General features: G+C 56.3%; 1 protein-coding gene and 1 long non-coding RNA gene across 2 annotated transcripts; one reads left to right on the forward strand and one right to left on the reverse strand.

Annotated features, from left to right (window-relative positions):
• Positions 1 to 20: 20 nt before the first annotated feature.
• On the reverse strand, positions 21 to 3,215 carry IRX3 (iroquois homeobox 3). The gene is made up of 4 exons (XM_040498036.1): positions 2,518 to 3,215; positions 1,211 to 2,330; positions 962 to 1,028; positions 21 to 484 (listed from the first exon to the last, which is right to left on the reverse strand). Exons 1-4 carry the CDS (start codon positions 2,782 to 2,784, stop codon positions 430 to 432), a joined length of 1,509 nt encoding a protein of 502 aa, XP_040353970.1. The 5' UTR covers positions 2,785 to 3,215; the 3' UTR covers positions 21 to 429.
• A 37-nt stretch (positions 3,216 to 3,252) lies between these two features.
• On the forward strand, positions 3,253 to 9,336 carry LOC121045308 (uncharacterized). Its single transcript, XR_005797693.1, has 2 exons — positions 3,253 to 6,375; positions 6,854 to 9,336. It is a non-coding gene; the product is annotated as an uncharacterized LOC121045308 (long non-coding RNA).
• Positions 9,337 to 16,969: the final 7,633 nt, after the last annotated feature.

Raw genomic sequence — 16,969 nt, forward strand, 5'->3', positions numbered from 1 at the left:
CCCAGACAGGCAGGTTATAGTCAAAGTGGCAACAGCTCATTTATTTAGCCAAAAATAGATACTTTCTTGTACAATTTGGTTCACACATATGTACATTTTTCTGTATATACAAAAAAAAAAAAAAAAAAACAACTCAGACACTCTTATTCTCACGGCAACTCCACCTCCCAAAATCAACCGAACAACATCAACCAGAAAAACCCTCACAAACTCAGCTAATGTGGGGTACAGAAGCCACTTGGGGAGGACTGAGGGAACTTGGTTTATTTCTTTTTTTTTTTCTTTTTTTCTTTTTGCTTAGTTTTGTTTCTTAGGTATTCATACACGGACATGCTTACAAGTCATAACTATACAGAGAGTTTTGTTTTTGTTTTTGTTTTTGTTTTTTTTACAATTATTACAACGATTGAAAATTTTTAAAAATAAGTACTAGGAGGAGGAGAGAGCCGATAAGACCAAAGCGGCATCCAGGTGGTTCTGGGGCCTGGAAGAGAGAAGCAGTGGTAGCAAAGGAAGTGACAGTTCGGGGCACCGACGCTGCCTAGGATTTGGGACACCCAACCTGGGACTGAGGCCGGGGTACTGGGAGGTGTCTCAGTGTCAGATGATGTCCAGCTGTAGATGTTGGGCTTCCGGTTTAACTATAGAAGGTTGGGAAGGAGTAGGGACCCGAGGTCCCGGCTCGAAGGCCGCCAGGTGGGCTTCCCAGAGTCGCCGCTGGCCCGGCGGGGGCCCGGGTTCCTACCGCGCGCGCCGTACCCTGGGCCGCGGCCCGGGTGCCGGGCTGGGATTGCCCGAGGCCTCTCTGGGCCCGCGGGCGCTACGGAGGAGTGTGTGTCTGGTCCCCCTTTTAAAGCACGTCCCGGCTGCATTCCCCGGGGGCAAAAGCCTCCAGTGCTCCGCGTCCGTTCCTCCCCCACTTGCTTGTCCCACCGTCCGCCCCTACCGCGGGGTCTCTTACCGCCTGGGCACGGGCTGGAAAGCCGTCTTGAGTAACTTTTTCTCCACTTCCAAGGCACTACAGCGATCTAAGGCAAGCGGGGAAGAAATAGGAGGGCCTTTAGAGAGCTCCACGCCGGCACTCAGGGCCGCGGGAGGCGGGCGCGGGGTGGAAAGCGCCCCGCGCCCCCCGGGGTCCTGCCATCTCCGTCCGCCCCGGCGCGACCCCCAGAACCCACCCCCTTCCTCCGCTGCGGCGCTCAGTAGTCACCTGTTCCGCCCTCGGGCTCCGCCGGCCGAGCGAAGGCGGCAGCGGCGGCGGCCGGGTGGCCCGCGGCTCCGGGAAGTCCCAGCAGGTGTGGAGGGGCCGAGCCCAGCAGGGAGAGCGGGTGCGGGCGTGGGCCCGGCGTAGGGCCTGGGAACGGCCGGTTGGTCCAAGCGGGGAACTTGCCCAGCGGCGCCGAGACGAGTCTGTGAGCCGCGGCGGCTGCCGCGGCCGGAGAGAGCTGCAGGGCTGGGGGCGCGACGGCTGCCCCCGGGGGAGAACCTCCCGCGCCCGGAGGCGAGCGGCGCGGGTTGTCCGGGCTTGTGGCCGTCTCGGCCAGGGACCAGATCTTGGGCTTCTGCAGGGCTGAGGCGGGCGGTGGTGCAGGAGCGCAGGGGTCCAGGCCTGCAGGAGGCGAGGGCGGAGACGGCAGAACCGCGGCCACCGGCGGTGGCGCCGGGGCCAGACTCAACACGGGCAGTGGACGCTCCTCCAAGCCCTCCGAGCTGTCGTCCGAGTCGCTATTCTTGGAGTCTGAAATGGGTCTCAGGCCGAGGTCGCCGTCCCTGTGTGCCGCCCCAGACAAGGCCAGCTCAGGCCCCGCGGTCGCACCGTCTAAGTTCTCCAAATCGATCTCCTCGTCCTCGTCGTCGTCCGCCAGGCCCTCGCCCCCCGTGTCCTCCTCCTCCCCCACGAGCTCCTCCTCCTCCAGCTCCAGCTCGCGCTTGCTGTCTTCTTCGTCCTCCTCCTCGTCTTCCTCCTCGCGCTCGCTCCCGTAAGCGTTGCCCTCCTCGTCGGTGCGGCTGCGGGGCGCCCAAGTCATCTTGTTCTCCTTCTTGAGGCGCCGGCGCGCGTTGGCGAACCAGGTGGACACCTGGGTGAGGGTCATCTTGGTGATGATGGCCAGCATGATCTTCTCGCCCTTGGTGGGGTAGGGGTTCTTGCGGTGCTCGTTCAGCCAGGCCTTGAGCGTGCTGGTGCTCTCCCGGGTGGCGTTCTTGGGACGGGACGGGTCCCCGAACTGGTACTGGCCGTACGGGTAGAAGGCGGGGTGCGGGTGCGGAAACGCGGCGGCCGCGGCCGGATGCTGCACCCCCGGGCTGTCTTTCAGCTCGTACTGCGCGCCCTGTACGCACATGGAGAAGGAAGGGACACGCGCGGAGGGAGCGCGGGTGAGCCCTAGCCGCCCTGGCCGTCGCCGCCTCCACCCTCCCGGCCTGGGCCCCGCTGGTCTACTCCCGCGCGCTCCACCTCGTCCCGCGCCCCAGCTCCAACCCTCCCCCCCGCCCCACTCCGGCTCCCTGGGCGCTTACCAGCTGCGGGAAGATGGGCAGCTCGGCGGCGTAGGGCAGAAAGGCACCGTAGCCTTGGGCGGCGGCGGCAGCCGCTGCCGCCGCGGCATAGGGCGCCCCGTACACGGAGGAGAGCACGTTGGACAGGGACCCCGAGGCGGCCAGCTCCGAGGCTCCGGCTCCTGGGCCGCCCCGGGCTCCAGCGCTGCCGCCGCCGCCGGCGGCCCCCGGGCGCTCGGGTGGGTAGAGCGGGCGGATGTACTGGTATCCGAGCTGGGGGAAGGACATGGTGGCCCGCGGGGCACGGACGGAGAGGGGGCCCGGCCCCCTGGGCCGCCCAGCTCAGCGCCGCCCGCGGGCTCCTGCGCGCATCGGGGGCTGGGCCGGGCTGGGGCCGCGCTGCCTCCCGCGCTGCGCAGCGCTCCGCGTTCGCCTATTGATCTGCTCCGCGGCGGCGGCGGCGGCGGCGGCGGCGGCGGCGGCGGCGAGGAGCCAGGTCAGGTCCGAACAGATTGGCGGAGATTCCCGGGGCTCCGGGCTCTGATTGACATTTCTACGGGCCCGCAAGCCCCTCCTCTCTGCGCCGCGCTCCCTCCTCTCGGCGGTCCGAGCCGCCTCTGCCCGCGCCTCGCTCCTCACTGCCCTCCTCTCCCCGAGCAGTGTCGCGCCTCGCTTCCTTCACCCTCCTCTAGTTTGTACTCCCCCCTCCTCGCCCTTCCTCTCCCCTCCCTCTCAGCGCTCCTCTCCCGGACGATCGGAAACTCTTTTCTCTCTCCTTTTCCGTTCTCTCTATTCCTTTTGCTCTTCTCCCTTTTCTGCTCCCTTCACTCTTTCTTCACCCCTGTTTTTATCTCATTCTCTCTACTCCCACGACACTCCCCCCCCCACCCCCACCCCCAGCCCTGGCTTCGGCGCCCTGGGCTCAGGCGGCCTAAAGTTGGGGACACTTAGGGTGCTGTGTGGGGGGTGTGAGTCCGTGGATCTGTGTCTAAGTCTGTGTGTCCGTCCCCGCCCTCACCTCCTCCCTTGCCCTTCCCCAAATCTCGGGTCTGACGTCGCGCCCTCTTATTCGACTTTTCCTCGCGTCTCCTTCCCGAGTCGCCAATCGCCTGGGCGCCTTCCAGGCGGGGCCGCCCACCCCGGAGGATACGGCGCGCTGGGCGGGGCGGGGCGGGGCGGGGCCGCGAGCCCGGGCGCTGGGAGTCCTTGCCCGCCCCCTCCGGCCTGCGCGGGGAGGGGGAGCGGGAGGCGCTGGGGACGCGGGTTAGGACGGGGTCAGCTCGCCCCTCCCCGCCGCCCGCCCTCGGTACCTCTCCCCCCGCCCCAGCGCGGGGCCTGGGTCGGGACCAGATCCTGGTCCAGGGCAGGCGCTGGGGCTTTCCTCGGCCCGGACCCTTTTTCGGCTCGCACCTCTAGACCCCAGGCACTGTCCGCGGCGTAGGAAAAAAGCTAGAAGAATTCGCGAGGGGGTGAAGGGGTGCACCCCGGTCGAATCTTCAAAGGCCATCTCATTGCCCAGGGGAGCGAAACAGACCCCTACCCGGCCACTTTAACGCCTCCGGTGTCCGGGTGCGAATCTCTTATTAGAAATGGCGGGCTCTGCCTTTGCAGGGACTGAAGTGTGGACACCCGCCCCCCCCCCCCCCCCCCCGTCCCGCCCCGGGGATCCTGGGGAGCCACGACTGGGAAGTGGAGCCTGCCGGTGCCCTAAGCGGGTGTGCGATGGTGGAGGAGCAGAGAGCCGGTGGCTGAGGCTCCAGGAACTTTCCCAGAGCGCTCCGAGAAGTTTGTATATTGGAATTTTCGGTCTGTAGACACCCTTCCTTTCACTACCCCTTCCCCTGCGCCCCGGTCGCCGTGCCAACACGCTTTCTTTCCGTAAGGATCCTATCACCGTCTCGGGTGGGGATGGGAGGCAAGACTTTTGGTCCCACAGTGGAATATTTCCTAAATCGAACCTGAAATCCCAGTATCCGAACGCCCACCTTCACGGATTAGGGCGTGCAGCCGGCAGCAGGATTGACATTCCCGGAATCGTAGAGGCTCTGGGCTAAAAGCTTTAGGCCGCGGCTGCGACTGACGCGCAGGCCAGACCTGCCGCGGTAGCGCTCCGGGGACAACACGGAGGCGGCGACTCTGTCCTGGAGTGGCCAGTTCGGGCTTCGAGGCGGAAACTGGCCGCCGCGCGCTGATGGAGAGGGCAATTGAATCCGAATTCCATCAGAGTGAGGGGCCCGGGCTATCTTTGGTCCAAGCAGCTTTGGGCATTCCAGTTGAGGAATGAACTCCCAGTTTTGACCTCGCCCATCACTCCCCCCCCCCCCCCCCCCGTCTTCTTTCCACGGGGCTTGGCACCCGGCGGCGGCTCCAGAGAAAAATGGGGTGGAAGACAAGGGAAAGTTTGGGGGCGGCCAGGTTTGGGGTTCAAGTGGGGAAACTGACTTGTGTGGCCTTTTCAAATTCCTCAAATCCGGTCGAGCTCTTTCCCATAGCCTCTCCCCACCTGCTTCTCTTCCAGATACCGGGCGTTGGCCTTAGCTGGAGTCTCCCCAGAGGAGGAGATATCAGGGGAAGCTCTGGCTTTGAAATGTTTCCTCGGAGCCTGATTTCGTTTGCAGTTAAACCTCGAAGCCAAATGGCATAGGGAGTCATGGGGCTCACCTTCTCGCGGAAGATTTCAGGGGTGACAAAACTGAGGGTAACATTATTTCCCGGACTGTTTCCTAGGTGTCAGACCTCGAGCCTCGACGGCCCTGAACCCTAGAGTTTGTGCAAAGTGGTGGCGCCAGACCAGAGCGAGCCAAGAGCTAGGTTCCGAGGTGGGGACTCTGGGGCTGCGCTGTAAATGCCCGGATGAAACGCTCGCTATTTAACTCAGCTCTTCCAGAAGGATAAGAGAAAAACCATGAGCCCCGGAGACGCTTCTTCCACATTAACCAACTATTGACCTGGCAGCGTGGAGGCCAGGAAAGGGACAAGGTTGTTCTCAGTGACCCAACCACGAAGGTCTAAGGGCGCTCATAGCCCCGAAGGCACCCCCCCTCCAAACCCATACGCGTACTCAAGAAGGCGCCCAGGTCCTGGGCGGAAGCGGCCTCTTCGCTACCCTAGTGTCCAGCAGAGATCAGCCCCGCCCTTGCCCCGGCGATCCGCGCTTCACGTCGGGACTCAGCGTCGTAGGCGGCCGAGCCCCGACGTGGCACTGGCTCCCCAACTCGACGGGGCCAACGGATCCCGGCTCCGGACTGAACTCTGGGGTTCGAGGACAGCCGAACCATTTCCAGAGCTTTTTAATCCAAGGGATGAGGTCAAAGTGATACACTCGCACAGGGAGGAAAAGCAGGTGCACGGGAAGCTGATTTGGGAAAGGCACGCGCGCACAAACGTGCCGCACACAAAAGCGTCTCCGTCTTTTCGCCTTCTTCCAACGTTCCCGGCGCACAAAGCGCCTCGGAGTCTTGCTGTAGGCGCTCTCTCTACGCGGCCCAGAGTGTGGCAGTGCACGGAGAGGGTGTCCCTAGCACACGTTTGGTGCACGCAGCAGCGTTCGCTGGACTCGCACCCGGGGCCGCGCGGCCCGACGTATGCCCAGGGGCCGCGCGGCCCGCCAGGCTCAAGGGCAGCGCCGCGCACTGAAAGCGAGCACCTAGCCACCAGGCCCACTTCCCGCCCCCTCCTCGCCCAGCCCCACGGTGCGCGCGCGCGTCCCCGTCGAGGGGCGCCGCTGTCGCCCTAGGTCTCCCCGCCGAGGCCCATCTTCAGTTCTTCTCTCCCAGAACCGAAATCCCCGGGCTGCAGTGCGGCCGGCGATCCCTCCGCTTCCTGCAGACGCCGCGGCGCACGCTCCCGCCGCTCCCTCCCCCCGCGCTCGGGTTACAGGTTAATGAAATGCTCGTTTTCCTCAGTCATTTGTTTTGTTTTCCTGCAAAGTTCTGATAAGTAGCTAACCAACGAAGCTTGTAATTACAATCTTACAGAAACCGGGCCGATCTGTATATAAATCTCACCATCCAATTACAAGATGTAATAATTTTGCACTCAAGCTGGTAATGAGGTCTAATACTCGTGCATGTGATAATCCCCTCTGGATGCTGGCTTGATCAGATGTTGGCTTTGTAATTAGACGGGCAGAAAATCATTATTTCATGTTCAAATAGAAAATGAGGTTGGTGGGAAGTTAATTTCTCTCCGCTCTGTGAAGCGTAGACAAGAATTTAATGATTTAATTACAGTTGTAAGCCCTTTCCATGAGACTTAAATTGAGCTGAGAATATTTTTTTCTTCTCTCTCTCTCTCTCTCTCTCTCTCTCTCTGTTTCTCTCTCTCTCTCCCCCGCATTCTCTCTCTCCGCTATTAGCAGCCCTGCAGACACCCGGAGTGCGTGGCCTGGCGTCCTCACCGGGAGGGATTTGCATCAGGCCGGAATCCGGACCCCGGGCATCCCAGGAGGCGCGGGCCGGCGGCCTCCAGAGCCGCCCCGGAACGGGCTGCCGCTCCCCACCAGCCGCCAGGGCCTCGGAGCCGGTCCCTGCGTCCCGAGAAGCGTCGGGGAAACTTTGGGAGAAACTTTGCCAACTTTGCTCTCGGCGAGGGAGAGGCCGCCCGGCCGGCCGCGGCGGCTGCGGGCCGCGACGCGCAGAGTGGGCCCCAAGTCAGGCCTGGGCACCCCGGAGCCTGCAGGGCAGCCCAAGGAGGGGTGCGAGGCCGGCCGGCGGCCCCTGGCACCCCGCTGCGCCCCCGCGCGTCCCCCACCTGGCCCTCGGGCCCCCGTCTCCGAGCTGCCCGCGACTCGCAGAGCCCAGGATGGCCGGGACCGAAAACCTGGCCTTCAGCGCAAGTGATCTGATTTTTCTTTACCTCTCCACGATCATCCTTTTTCCACCTGACTTGAGCAGTTTCTCTGCCTCCCTCTCCTTTGTTTTCCTCTCCCCGTCTGTGTCTGTCTGTCCCGCTGTCTGGGTATTCGATTTCTAACTCCTTCATGTCCATTCTTTCCTCCGCGCGCTCCCCATTTCGTTGTTTTATCCGCTCCTCTGGACCACTTCGCAGTTACTTTTCTCAGTTTTGCTCCTTCCCTTATTTTGTCTGTTTTTACCCCTGTCTGCCCCTCGCCCTCTCCCTCATTTCTCCGTCCACCTTTCTTTCGTTCGTTCATCCTAATCTATTTCCTTCTCCGATTCCTTGGTCTGCGTCTCAGGCTCTGCTGCGCTTGTATTTTCTCTCTTCTCCTCTTCCTCCCCGGGACGTGTGGGCCCCCCCCCCCCCCCCCCGTGGATCTGCCTTCCCTGCGGCGCCCCCTCCTCATCCATCTTGGGAGATGAATATGTCGCCTTATTGGATGCCGAGGCCGGAGCCGGGTGATGGGGCTCGGCCAGCCTAGTGCATTTTCTTCATGCATATTGAGGAGATGGTAATGAGCGCGTTTGCATTGTTGCAGGGAACTACTCCGTTTCCGGCCGCAATTCGGGGCCGGCGAGGGTGGCGCGGGCCCAAGAGAGCCCGCAGCGGGCGCCCGGCCTGGTGGCCGCAGCTGGCCCTCAACGGGATGGCGGGTGCTCGGGCCCCGGGGAGGAAGTGACCTCTCGGAGAGCTCGGCCCGGCCGCCGCCGCCGCCTCCTCGGGCTTCTCCACAAAGGCCGGCCGCGCTCCCCTCATTAAAAGCCTCGTTACGGGAACCCCCGCCTCGCTCGCGAAGGTTCCCTCGCGCCCCCGACCCGTGGGCCTCTGCCCCCCCCCCCCTCCCCTGGTGCTTCGAGGCCTGTGATGGAGCGCCACCAGGAAATTAGCGCCTGACAACGTCGTCGTCTAGTGGCAATGAATTGTTTGAAATGAGTGACACGTCGCGGGATCAAACACAGCCTCATTGTGTCCCCGGCTCCACTCACTCCTTAATCTGGAAGGGCGCAGCGGCTTCGCTGGGCCAGGGAAGGTTGCCACAGGCCCCTGGCTTGTCCCTGCCGGGCTCCGGCCTGGGCTCAGCCTGACAGAGCCGACCTGGAGGACCCAGTCATTCTAGAGGGGGCATGTCTCTCTCTGAGAAGGTCCCCAGAGCTCAGGAGACAGGACCGGGCCTGCCTCTCAAAGAGGTGAAGGTGTATGAAAGTCAGGACTTGCAGGGAGCAAATTCCCAGTCGAGCTCAAGAGGGAACCGACTGCTGGAACAGTCAGAAAGGCCTGGATGCCCAGCTCCAGATGCAGCGGAGCGGGGAACCTCTGGGTGTTGGACGGTTTGCCCTCCTCCGCCAGCCTCCTCCCAACTCGAAACTGGGAAAGCTGAGAAAACATCAGGATCTGGGCTTGTCTGGAGTCAGCGGTGTTGAGTTTCCCAAACTTCAAGCCCTCCGCCACCACCTCTGCTATTGTTTAACATTTTTCCTTAAGTTGACTCATTTTAAATACTTAAATACATGTTTTGGGAAAGAAAACCTGATACAGCTACTGCAAATTGAAAAGTGGGTCTTACTCACCATAAAGGGAAATGGGAAGAGATAAAAAAAAAAAAAAAACAACTAAAACCAAGTGATCTAAAACATTTGAGCCACGGTGCTTGCTCGGGAATCACTTCGAGAGGGTGTGTGCGTGTGTGTGTGTATTGATTAGCAAGTATTGGAATTATTCAATACTGGATCTTTTTCAGAAGAGATGGGAGAATTGAAAAGGGGATCCTTCTTATTACTCAACAATATTAATTCTCTGCCTCTAAGAGAAATCATATTGAGGACCCCAAAGGCCGCAGGGCCGTAGGGTTTAGTTAATATCATTCTCTGTTGAAGAGTATGTAAAAAAAAAAAAAAAATTAGGATTGAATAAAAACGTGTTGCCTTATTATAATTTACCCAATAATTGTGTCAATAATGAGTGTTAAACAGTATCACACGTAAAGTCTACAAAGGAGAGACTATCCAGGGTGGCCCTGAATGGTCGTGCAGGTTGCTCACTGAACAAAGGCACCCGGCTGAGGGGCGAAGAGGGTCCTGAATTCCAGTCTTTCTGTGCTCATCAAGCTGGTGCCTTGGCTTGGGGCTGCACTGGAAAAGAAGTGCCTTTCTCTAATTTGTACAAAGCTGAGGTATGACCTAGCCCTTATCTTAGTGATGGGGAAACTGAGGCTTAGAGAACTTGCCCAAGTCCCGACTGGAACCCCATCTGATATTCTTAACTATGATTTGGGAAGGTGGTGCTGGGAGCTTGGGAGGGAGGTATTTGAAGACTAGCCCCCGGTTTGAAGGAAGCGAAAGGGCAGCCAGGCTGTGGGGTTTTCCCTTCACCTTGATCCTTGCAGTTCATGTAAATATTTGGAGAGGACCTGGGCAAAACTACGACTGAGGTCAAGGATGCTTTATCCCTACTTGGGAATGGAGAGAAGGTGTCTGCTTTGCGTAGGCCTAACTGTAGGTGTTTGAACCTGTTCCTTGCCTCTTTTTGGTTCAGTCTTCCCCGTATGAGTCTACGGACCAGAGTTCCATTTTGCTCCCACCCACACTGGAAATTTCCGATTCCTAAAGACACTCCGAGGAGCTGCGTTCCCCAGAGGGTGGGAATCAAGGGTTACCTCCGGTCACAGGCAGCCTTTTGGTGGTGGTGGCAGGGGCGGGGAGGTGGGCCTCTGCTGAGCTTTTGAAAAATTGAATTGATTGCCCACACTTGCTAGTGAGATAATTTTATTAAAAAATCCAGGCCTCGGTTCGTTTGAAAACCTCGAAGGCTAGGAAACACAAGACTCTCCTTTGTGAGCCCCGTCACCCAGGGTTCATGGCTGCTACCCGTTTACCAAGCATTCCGGTTTGCTCCGGTCTCCAGCTAGCCCACTTCTGTGAATTGCCAGTAGGCAGCTGAGCGTCCTTACTGCTTTGCATTCTCAGTTGCAAGGCGGAGACACCTTTGCGGGTACACATCACTCCTCCAAAGGGAAGAGCGTGGCACAAGGCGTGCCCTGGGCAGGAGTTGTGAGCGTCTCCTTTTTCCTTTTTTTCTGTGCCACCCTCCTGGCTAGCTAGGCACCCTCTTTTCTGTGGTGGGATAAGACTGAGGGCAGGTTCCTCGGAGGTATGGGAATGGAGAGCTCTGAGAGGCCATCCAGGAGCCCGAGCTGGGCTTCTTCTAGAGCTTCTGGGAAGAGAATAGAAAGACTGGTCCCAAGCAACCATTTGTAGGAAGCCCCCTTAGCATCAGCCCTTTCTTGATTCCCAGGCACCATCTTAAAAATGTCAAACCAGAAAGTTTCTTTCTTCTTTGCTCCCTCCCTCCATTTCTCTTTGCAGCCAATATTTCTTGAGTGCCTTCTGCGCGCTAGAAATGGTGTTAGGTGCAGAATGATGAGACAGCTGTTCACACGGAGCTTCCGTTTTAGTGGGGGGCAATCAGAGAGCAAACAGGAAAGCAAGTAGGACAAGTTAAGATAGAAGCAAGTACCATAAACAACACGGTGATACCGGGTGTGCCCGGTTGAATAGTGTCTTCCCCAAATTCGCCTCTTTCCCGGAACCCCAGAGTGGGACCTTATTTGGAAATAAGGCCACTGCAAACAGAATTCGTTGAATTCTGGAACGATGTATCTGCAAGCCAAAGAATGCCAAACAGTGCTGATTGTCACCAAATGCTAGAAAGACGCCAGAAGGAATTCTCCCCTAGAGCCTTCAGAGAGAGGGCGAATAGCCCTGCCACATTTCAGACATCTAGGTTTTAGAACCATGGGAGGATACCTTTCTGTTGTTTCTAAGCCATATAACTTTTGTGCAGCAGCCCTATGCAATGAACGCTAGCAACGGTCCCCGAAAGTATAGTCTTTCCCGGGAAGCGAAAGTGATATTCCTAGGATAGTCGAAGTGCTATGATGGGGGTAGGAGAGCTGTTCCTTTATTTATTTATTTTTTTAAAAAATTTTTAACGTTTATTTATTTTTGAGACAGAGAGACACACAGCATGAATGGGGGAGGGGCAGAGAGAGAGGGAGACACAGAATCGGAAGCAGGCTCCAGGCTCTGAGCCATCAGCCCAGAGCCCGACGCGGGGCTCGAACTCGCGGACCGCGAGATCGTGACCTGAGCTGAAGTCGGACGCTTAACCGACTGAGCCACCCGGGCGCCCCTGAGCTGGTCCTTTGGAAAGCATAATCACAAATCTGTGGGGAGGTGATGTTGTGGCGGAGACGAGGCTACGACAGAAAGGTCCAGGGCAACTGTATTTTCAAGCGGCTCTATCCAATATGGTAGCCACTAGCCACATGTGGTTATGGAACACTTGGAATGCAGCTGGTGTAAACTGAGATCTGCTGAAAGCATACGGTGCCGGCATAAAGGACGCAGAGCAGGGTCAGCTCCATCAGCTTTCTTGTCTGCCCTTGGTATTACGGTATCCAAGCCAGGATATTATGGTATATGGCAGAGAGAGACCTCCCTTCCCCAAATCCACAGCTTGCAAAGTGAACCTCAAGTCCCACATTAGTCCACTTGTGGCGCTAGAATTTGGTTCTTCTAAGGCGGAGGTCACAACATGGTGTCCTGAGGATAACGCCCGTAGGCTTTGATCGTCTCGCAAAGTTTTAAAAGTCCAAACAATCCTCGCGTCCCGGGGGGGCTGGTAAGTACCCAGGCTGCAAGTGATCATGACATCTGCGGGCCAGGACCCAGGGTGACAGAGGGGTCTCCATCTGGAGAGCACAGCGAACCACACAGCCTGGCTCTTGAGGGTTCTGCCTGAAAGCGAAGGCGGGTTACTTCAGCTCACCTTCCGTTGGCCCGAGCCGTCTCGTGGCCGAGCTTGAGTTCAAAAGCAAGAGGCTGCATGTGCCTCCGGCAGGGAGAAGTGCTGGGGGATTAGCACCTGTGGGGCTGCCCTTGACCTGTCGGGGGAGCGGACGGATAAAGGCTTCCCCTTCTGCTCTGGAGCAGGCGGTTCCGAGACGCAAGCCTTCAGTGCCTCGGAAGGTCCTAGCAGCGTGTAGCTCCCGTAGGGACGGTCAACCAAGAGCGCGCCTTTGCTCTCGGTGGTTTTCCTTCTCCCCCTTTCACTTCCTGGTCCTACCCCCTGGGATCATTTCCCATATAGGCCACCTGCATGCAAGCTTTGGCCTCAGGGCCTGATACCAGGAGAAACTAGGCTGAGACACACAGAGAACAGGAGGAGGGAAACACAGTCTCTTGCCATTGCCCATATTTACTAGGGCGACTTATTAGGAGACTTCATATAAAACCCCAACGCTAGGATTTTCTCAGAAAATCAGTTCAGACCCAGATTCTGGTGGCGTCCCACAGGCTGGACTTGAATGGGGGTGGCACCTCCCTCGCAATGGGGACCCAAGTTCTCTGTTGAGCACATTTGCTCTCTGAGGGGGACGGCCGTCACTTTTTCATGCTGCCTGTCTGGGTCCCGCAGGAAGTTAGTTAGGGGAGTTAGTTAGTCCCGTAGGGACTGTTAATTGAGCTAGGTAGACATCTATGAGTTCTTGGAAATCTTCTGTATTATAGAAGCATCTTCCTCAATTTTTTTTTTTTGTCTTTTCTTAGTTTTCTCTTTCCCCGTTATATTTTATTATTTATTTATTTATTTAATTTATGTATTTATTTATTTATTTATTATTATTTTTTTAACGTTTATTTATTTTTGAAACACAGAGAGACAGAGCATGAACGCCGGAGGGTCAGAGAGAGGGAGACACAGAATCTGAAACAGGCTCCAGGCTCTGAGCTGACAGCCCAGAGCCCTACGCGGGGCTCGAACTCACGGACCTCGAGATCATGACCTGAGCCGAAGTCGGACGCCCAACCGACTGAGCCACCCAGGCGCCCCTATGTGTTTTTTTAAAGTAGGCTTCATGACCAGCGTGGCACCCAATGCAGGGCTTGAACTCGCGACCCTGAGATCAAGACCTGAGCCGAGATCCAGGGCCGGCCACTTAACCGACTGAGCCACCCAGGTGCCCCTCTTTGTCTTTTATTGTAACACAACCAGTTCTAAGAAACATGGGTGCTGACAGGGCCAGGAGGGTAGGGGCAGCGTGGGACAGCTCGTGCCTTGTCGCCACTGCATTCCCGGTGCTTCCCCTGTGCATGGTGTATGGCAGGTGCGGGTGCGTCTAGAATGTTTGCTGTGTGAATGACCAGATGAATGACCGTGTCATCCAGCCTCCAGGGTGACCCCCAGTGGTCCCCAGCTCCTGTCCTTGTGGAGAGCCCTCCCTCTGAGCGTGGGCTGGACTTAGCGATTTACTTTTACTGAATAAAATACGGCACAAGTGATGAGATTCCACTTCGGAGGTTAGACTCGGTCACCAAAAGACTGTGGCTTCTGTCTTGGGCACTTTCTGTCTCTCTCTCACCCATGACTGGCTCCCATGTTGTGAGGTCACCCAGAGAGCTTATGGGGAGGCCCACGTGGCAAGGAAGGGAGGCCTGCCAGCAACCACGTGGGTGAGCAGGGGAGCAGATTATCGAGTCCCGGCTCTGTCTTCAGGGGACTGTAGTCCTAGCCAACCACTCAATCGCAACCTCGTGAGAAACCCTGGGCCACCATCATCTAGATTCCTGACTCACAAAAACTGTGAAATCATCAGTGTTTATTGTTTGACGTTGGGAGGTGGGCCGGCCATCTGTTTTTGCAAATAAAGTTTTATTGATACAGAGAAATGACCATTAGCGTACGAATTGCCTATGGCTGCTTTCATGCTCCAACCACGGGGTCATTGAGTAGTTGCAGTGGAGACCATATGGCCCACAAATCTAAAATATTTACTATCTGGGGGCGCCTGGGTGGCTCAGTCCGTTAAGCGGCTGACTCTTGGTTCGGCTCAGGTCATGATCTCATGGTTCATGGATTCAAACCCAGTGTCAGGCTCTGTGCTGGTGGTGCGGAGCCTGCTTGGGATTCTCTCTGTCTCTCTGTCTCTCTCTCTGCCCCTCCCGTGCTCTCTCTCTCTCTCTCTCTCTCTCTCAAAATAAATAAATAAATAAACTTTAAAATATTTACTGTCTGGCCCTTTAAAGAAAAGTTTGCTGATCCCAGTTTTAAGCGGCTATGTTTTAGAATAATTCTTACGTGGCGATAGATAAGTAATATAAGGACTGACACATCTAGAGCAATGGGTCTAACTGGGCTTGAGTGTCTTGAGTTTGGGCTTCTGATTTCAGTTCAGCTCAATTTAATAGGTATTAACGGAGCATCTGTGCACCAGGCCTGGTCTCGATCATGTTCCAGAACGCCACATTCAGTCCTTTGTCTACCGTCCTCTCAGACACTTGCCCAGCCCATGGCGCACTGTGGGTATGCCAGATGTTTGACCGTAGATTTCAACCGGCTTTTCGGCACTGGAATTAGCAGCGCGCTCTTTGGAGCACGCTGGAGGACTCTGTAATCCTGAGGAGGTGAGCAGAGCAGGCAGGTATCCAGCTGTTCCGTACATGCATGGTTTGTTGTTTGTTCGAATATGGAAACACTCTTACGGCCTGTTGACCTAGCTCTCCCTGCCTCCATCTGGGAACAGTAATAGTTTCTACTACCTGGCATTTTCACGAAGACAAACTGACACACGGAAAGTGCTAAGAATGATGCCTTGGACCCAGTGAGCACTCAGCAAATGGGAAAAAAAAATGTTTAAACTCCAAGAGTCAAAAGAATAGGCTCAGAGCGGTCATGACAATGGTAAGATATATATTCAGTTAGCGTTGACTGAGCACAGACGAGGTACCTATGTGGACAGGGCTGGTTTCATGGGCATGTGACCTGTGCACCATGCCCCGTGCTTAGAAGTGCCCCGCACTTGGGGTGCCTGGGTGGCTCAGTCGGTTAAGTGTCTGACTTCAGCGCAGGTCATGATCTCACAGTTCATGAGTTCAAGTCCTTGCATCGGGCTCTGTGCTGATGGCTCGGAGCCTGGAGCCTGCTTCGGATTCTGTGTCTCCCTCTCTCTCTGCCCCTCCCCTGTTATTTCTCTCTGTCTGTCTCTCTCTCTCTCTCTCTCTCTCTCTCTCTCTCTCTCAAAAATAAATAAACATTTAAAAAATATTAGGAAAAAAAAAAAAAAAAAGAAGGGTCCTGCACTTAGTTTCATGCTCTGCTATTGCAATCTTGGAATTCTTAGATAACTTTCAAACAAGGGACCCACCTTCTCATTTTGCACAGCCCTGAAGATTGCATAACTGGTCCTGCACACAGAAGTGGACGAGGCATCGGTCCGTCCGTCAGGAGCCCTGCAGGCGTGCGAGGTGGGCACATGGACCCACCGTAATTATATTTCAGAGTTACGCGCATCCTGGGGGAGTGTTGGGCCAACGCGTGCGCTCCCGTGCATCTTGGTTGGTTGGAAACAGCCAAGAAGACCCGCCTGAAGCCGCGAAGGCACCACACGGCAAAGGCGAAGGCTGCCCTCCACCACCATGGAAACCCAGGGAGGAAAACCAGCCGGGAAACCGGCTCCCATGAGGCATCCGCTCAGGGAATGGGGCTTGGGTTTATCTTCCGCGAGAGGAATAAGCTCTTGAATTCTGAAATATTTTTGAAACCTTTGGAAAATCCCACTTTAATCACTGATGACAGTTTGACATTTTTCCAGCTGTTTAGAAGGAGCAGACAAGTCAGGTTGCTCGGCAGGGCACAGGCTGGCATGCTGGGATATGTGTGGGCTCTCGCCTCCCTCCCGATCTCTGGCTCCTCATGGCTTTGAGGAAGAAGGAAGGGAAAAAAAAAAAATCAACCCAGGCTCTGGCAGCGTTCGCACCATCCTGTGCCATCTGCATTTGGGAGTTTACTCCTGGAAGTAAAATCTTAATTGGGTAACTATTCCTTTCCTCTCCCCAGATCCGTGGACTCACCTCCTTCTCGCCAGCACACGATTCTGTGAGCTTTGGTGTCTTTCCTCATTAAATCTGCCCCCTGGTTGGGAGGACTGTTTCATTGGCTCACTGGCCACCAGTGACAGCCCATTGTCCCTTACGTGAGTCTCCCACATGCACTTGAGACACGGATGTGGATTACAAACCAGGTTACATGGATTATTGGTAAACAAACAAACAAACAAAAAATATGGGCTCAAATGCCTAGCTCTGCCTTTTGCTCTCCGGGGAATCTTGGGGAAGTTTCTTGGCCTCTTGGTGCCTCAGTTTCCCCATCTGTGAAAGGCCGTGGGGAAAAATAAATTACTTAATCCGTGTAAAGTGCTCAGAACACATAATGGAGCGCTTAGGTGTATAGTGATGAATTTAACAGATCTTAAAGGCACTCTTCCCATTTATCATGCAGGGATATACTATTAACCTCCGCCATCATATTCCCCTCCATAAAATGTGACACACATGTGACACTACGGGCAGGTGAGGTTTTAAGCCCTTTACAAATCTTCCCCTGCTGAAACCTCAAAACGATATTATGAGGTCAGGACCGCGGTTTCTCCCCTTGTACAGATGAAGCAAAGTGAGGCACAGAGAGGTTAAATAACTTGCCTGAGGTAACACAGCTAGCGAGAAGCACATCCCAGCTTTCC

Source organism: Herpailurus yagouaroundi, unplaced genomic scaffold (assembly GCF_014898765.1).
Source record: "Herpailurus yagouaroundi ecotype Mexico unplaced genomic scaffold, PumYag 190, whole genome shotgun sequence".
Taxonomy (NCBI): Eukaryota; Metazoa; Chordata; class Mammalia; order Carnivora; family Felidae; genus Herpailurus; species Herpailurus yagouaroundi.

Excerpts from the sequence above, each read along its gene's own strand:
- IRX3 (XM_040498036.1), bottom strand. The coding sequence starts at position 2,784 with ATGTCCTTCCCCCAGCTCGGATACCAGTACATCCGCCCGCTCTACCCA. Across the intron at positions 1,029-1,210 it reads GGAGCCCGAGGGCGGAACAG|ATCGCTGTAGTGCCTTGGAA; the intron begins GTGACTACTGAG and ends CGCTTGCCTTAG. Across the intron at positions 485-961 it reads TTCCAGCCCGTGCCCAGGCG|GCCCCAGAACCACCTGGATG; the intron begins GTAAGAGACCCC and ends TCTCTCTTCCAG.